At 46.9% G+C, this 3,981-nt stretch overlaps 1 protein-coding gene across 1 annotated transcript; it reads right to left on the reverse strand.

The window, feature by feature from the left end:
• Positions 1-712: 712 nt before the first annotated feature.
• On the reverse strand, positions 713-3,802 carry LOC112680220. The gene is made up of 3 exons (XM_025550258.1): positions 2,975-3,802; positions 1,327-2,904; positions 713-932 (listed from the first exon to the last, which is right to left on the reverse strand). The coding sequence occupies exons 1-3, from the start codon at positions 3,757-3,759 to the stop codon at positions 713-715; spliced, it is 2,583 nt and encodes an 860-aa protein (XP_025406043.1). The 5' UTR covers positions 3,760-3,802.
• Positions 3,803-3,981: the final 179 nt, after the last annotated feature.

A 3,981-nucleotide genomic window follows, 5' to 3' on the forward strand; every position in this document is an offset into this window, starting at 1 on the left:
AAAACAGTAACGCAACTCGAGCAGTGAATGACACTCTCGCCAATCATGGGGTACAGTGGCATTTTAATCCTCCGTCTGCTCCCCACTTTGGAGGACTTTTTTTCTTTTTCTTTTTTTTTTTTTCTATGACCATTCGCGAACCTTTATAAGCAAAGGTATAACTCGTACTCACTTCACTTTTCAACGCGTCAATCACTCTATCTTCTTCATCTTCATTATCGTTTGAGCTGTCGCTCATGCGTCCGTCATCATTATCGCTATCGTTTTCATCTACGTCTATATTCATTACCTTAATCCTTGACAGAATGCTTTCTTCCTGTTCAGTGGATATTTTTTGCTCTGCGCGTTTAATCTCAATTTTCTTCTTGGGCAACATCACTCTACTCGATAGTGGCTCGGACTGTGGCTTCATTAGGTTCTTTTCCTCTCTTCTTCTTCTTCTTTCGTCATACTCAGCATCCACCTCATCTTTGCTTAATAGCGAAACAAAACCAGGCAGCAATTCATTCGAGTCGCTAATCATATTGTCATTATTCGGCCCTAAATCTCGTGAAGATACATATATGTTTGCCTTTACGCCACCTAATACTGAAATTTTCGCCATTTGAGATTTTGCGATCTCAAAGGCGACTCCCTTCGATCTTTTCGCCCCATAAACTTTTATCAAATCCGGAGTCATCCTTAAAATAATATCTTTGTCAAGAAACATGAGTCAATTACGCTCATGTTTCTTGATGATAAAATCAATGTCATTCCTTTTTTCAATCAGCTCTTTAACATCAAACCTTACTTCTTCAATCTTTCCGTTGACTAATTTTATCGCCGTATATCCACTGGAGCGTAATCCCACAGATTCCTCATACACATATAAGATGTCGATGATAATTCGTGACGCCATTTTACAAAAAAGAAGTTCTTTTGTACTTTTAAGCCTAAAGAATATATGAATAATATATAAAAGTATAAAATATAATCTATGAAAGACAGAGTGCGGAAGGTTCTCATAAGCAGAGAATATAAATATTTATAAGCAAAAGTTTACAGAAGAGGAACACATAAAAATATAAGTTTTATAAACATAATTAAAAAATAAATATTTAAAGAACCTCACGGAATACCACATTCTTTGTAACTCCATCGGCGTCGGTCGGTTTATATACCTTAACAGATTCAGCGTTTCTCACCCTAGAGAACGCCACATACAATTGTCCGTGGCTGAACACAGGAGAAGGCAGGTATATTTCAACGCGGTCGAAAGTCTGTCCTTGAGATTTGTTGATTGTCACTGAAAAAGCCTATCGAACAGGGAACTGCAATCGGCGCAACTTGAAAGGTAAGCCGTCATCTTCGGTAGTGGTCAGCGGAATCCTGGGAATAATGATGTCGTCGTCGTGCTCGGTAGCGTTGAGCAGCCTAGCTCTGAAATTCAAACGTCGAAGTTCAACAATTACCATTCTCGTACCATTACAAAGTCCTCTCTTGGCGTCCAGGTTTCTCAGCAGCATGACGACAGCGCCCACTTTAAGAGCCAGGTCATGAAGAGGGAGTCCCGTGGGGTGCAGTGAGTGAATAAACTCTATCGGGAAGTCTGCGGCATCCTCGGGGTCGTCGCACTCTATGGTATCCGTGCTGAAGTAATGCCTGATTTCACCCTCGAGACGATTGCGGAGAATGCCTTCGTTCATCTGACGACACCCCTCGTTGGTGGAGCACAAAATTACCTTGTTCGCGTAGTCATTGATGTTGCGCAAGTTCATAATTTGCGGAAACACGAAGTCGGCCAATGGAATTTGACATAGAAATCTGCGGGGTACTTGTATGGCGTTCTCGTCGTCGCCGTACCTGTTAACATTACCATTACCCAATAGGAGAAGCCACGCAGCAAACTCTCTGTCGCCGTCCGCTCGCATGTTCCGCGTGAGGGAAAACTGTTGCATGACGGGCCACAGCTCGTTGGATTTGATGCAAGCGCCGACGATGTCACTTCTCATTCCGTGGGAGATGACCGGAAGAATCTGCCTGAAATCACCACCTAGCAAAAAAGGCTTACCACCAAAAGGAAGATTCGATCGCATGATGTCCTTCAGCAGCCGATCGACAACAGTCAACTGGAACCCTGGGGACATGGGTGCCTCGTCCCAGACGATGAGCGCAGCGTCGCGAATCCTGTGCGCCATGCGAGACTGCAATTTGATTGTGGAAGTGGACTCGTTCGTGAGCACTCCGAAAGGCAAACCAAAGGTGGAATGCACAGTCCTCCCGCCGTCCAACAGACCGGCCGCGATTCCGGTGAACGCCACCGCCAGTACATCCATGTTTCGGCCACGCAACACAGACATGAGACAGGAGTAGAGCATCGTTTTACCAGTTCCACCGGGGCCGTTGACAAAGAAGACCTTGGCGCTCGGACGGGGGTCCAACACTGCGGCCATCACGCGATCGTACACGGCCCTCTGTTCGACGTTGAGCTGCTGGAGTAACACATCACCCCGCTCCGCTTCACCAATAGCGTCATGTACCGCGTCTGGAAGTTCTTCGATCACATCTGGAACAGGCAAACCAAAATCAGCAAGCGATTTACCGTGGGTACCGAGTAAATGATTTATGGCGTTAAGACACGCCGCCCTAGCAGCGCCTTCCGGCTGGTTTCGCAAGAAATCCGACATCAAATGTTCCTCGACACCGTTGTAAAGTCCCAGCGGATTGGTCGGCAAACAGTACACGCAGATGATTGTGAAGAGGGCCCGAACCTGACGCGGAGTGTCGTGTTGGCAGGCCTCTGCCAGACAGCGGCTCCACGCCGTATCATCTTCGAGCAACCCAAGTGCCGTCGTGGCTGCTTTGTAACTGGGATGAAGCACGCCGTCAACAGTCTTCACGTCGGCGAATGACACACAGCCCCGCCTATGTACAAGCAACAAACGAAGGTAGAAACGCTCGCGGTCTAACGGACTTACCGAATACATTTACATACATTCGACCTATGACCCGGTCGCCAGTGTTTGTTCTTCTCCTAGTCCAAGTGCATGTTGAAACATTCCAACAATAGTGATTGGGCACTTCGTGGTACAGGTATTGTCGAGCCTCTGGATCCGTTGCGTTCAGGCGGAAGTATGCGGTAAGGCTGGTGTCTCGAAATCTTGCTCGTTCGACCTGTTGTATCAGTTCACTGGACCTGAAAAAAACATTATGCCTACCTTCTAAATGTACAGCCAATCGAACAATGACATGGCTCCTGTTCTGCATACGGAAAGAGAAGAGTCTCCAGATCGCTTCCGGTGCGCTCACGTACCTCGTGTCGATGAACCTCTGAATTTCGTCGTTAGCGCAAACCCGAACTGTGGCCACGTCATGGCCTTTGTATACGTACTTGTACAGGTACATGACGCTTTTAACTGTCGAACACACTTCCACGTTGATATGCGCATTGTATTTCAGTAACAAATAAGGGTTGTACGGCACAACGGAATCGTTGAAGAGCTCTCTGTTCCTCACTAAAGCTGCACGGCCGTCGTCTCTACGTCTGTAGGCAGGATAACCTCCAGCGCTCCTGAACTGCGTTTCGCTGTTGAAAGGTTTGGGAAAATCTTTCTGACATTTCCCGTCTACCATGCAGGAGCACGCTGGGTTTAAAACTCCGCAAGGTCCATGCATCATGTTGGTTACCACAATGTCGTAGAGTTCTCTCTCGGTGTCTGGGTCGGGTATCTCGGCTCGAATCAGTTGGTCTACATCCTCGGCGACCTTCGGTTTGTACATTTCCTGCAAAATTAACAAAATGAGAGCGTGCGGCAAACCCCGCTTTTGGAATTCGACCACGTATACAAAAGTTTCGACCCTGCCGAATATGTGATGTTCGGTTATATCGCGCATAAGATCCTGCAATTTGAGGTTGAACACTCTGGACACCAATTCCGGTCTGTCAGACGATACAACTCTCGGAGGTAGATTTTCCACGATTTCAGGCCACCTAGGGTTGCA

Source organism: Sipha flava, unplaced genomic scaffold (genome assembly GCF_003268045.1).
Source record: "Sipha flava isolate LNK unplaced genomic scaffold, YSA_version1 17518_pilon_pilon, whole genome shotgun sequence".
Lineage (NCBI taxonomy): Eukaryota > Metazoa > Arthropoda > Insecta > Hemiptera > Aphididae > Sipha > Sipha flava.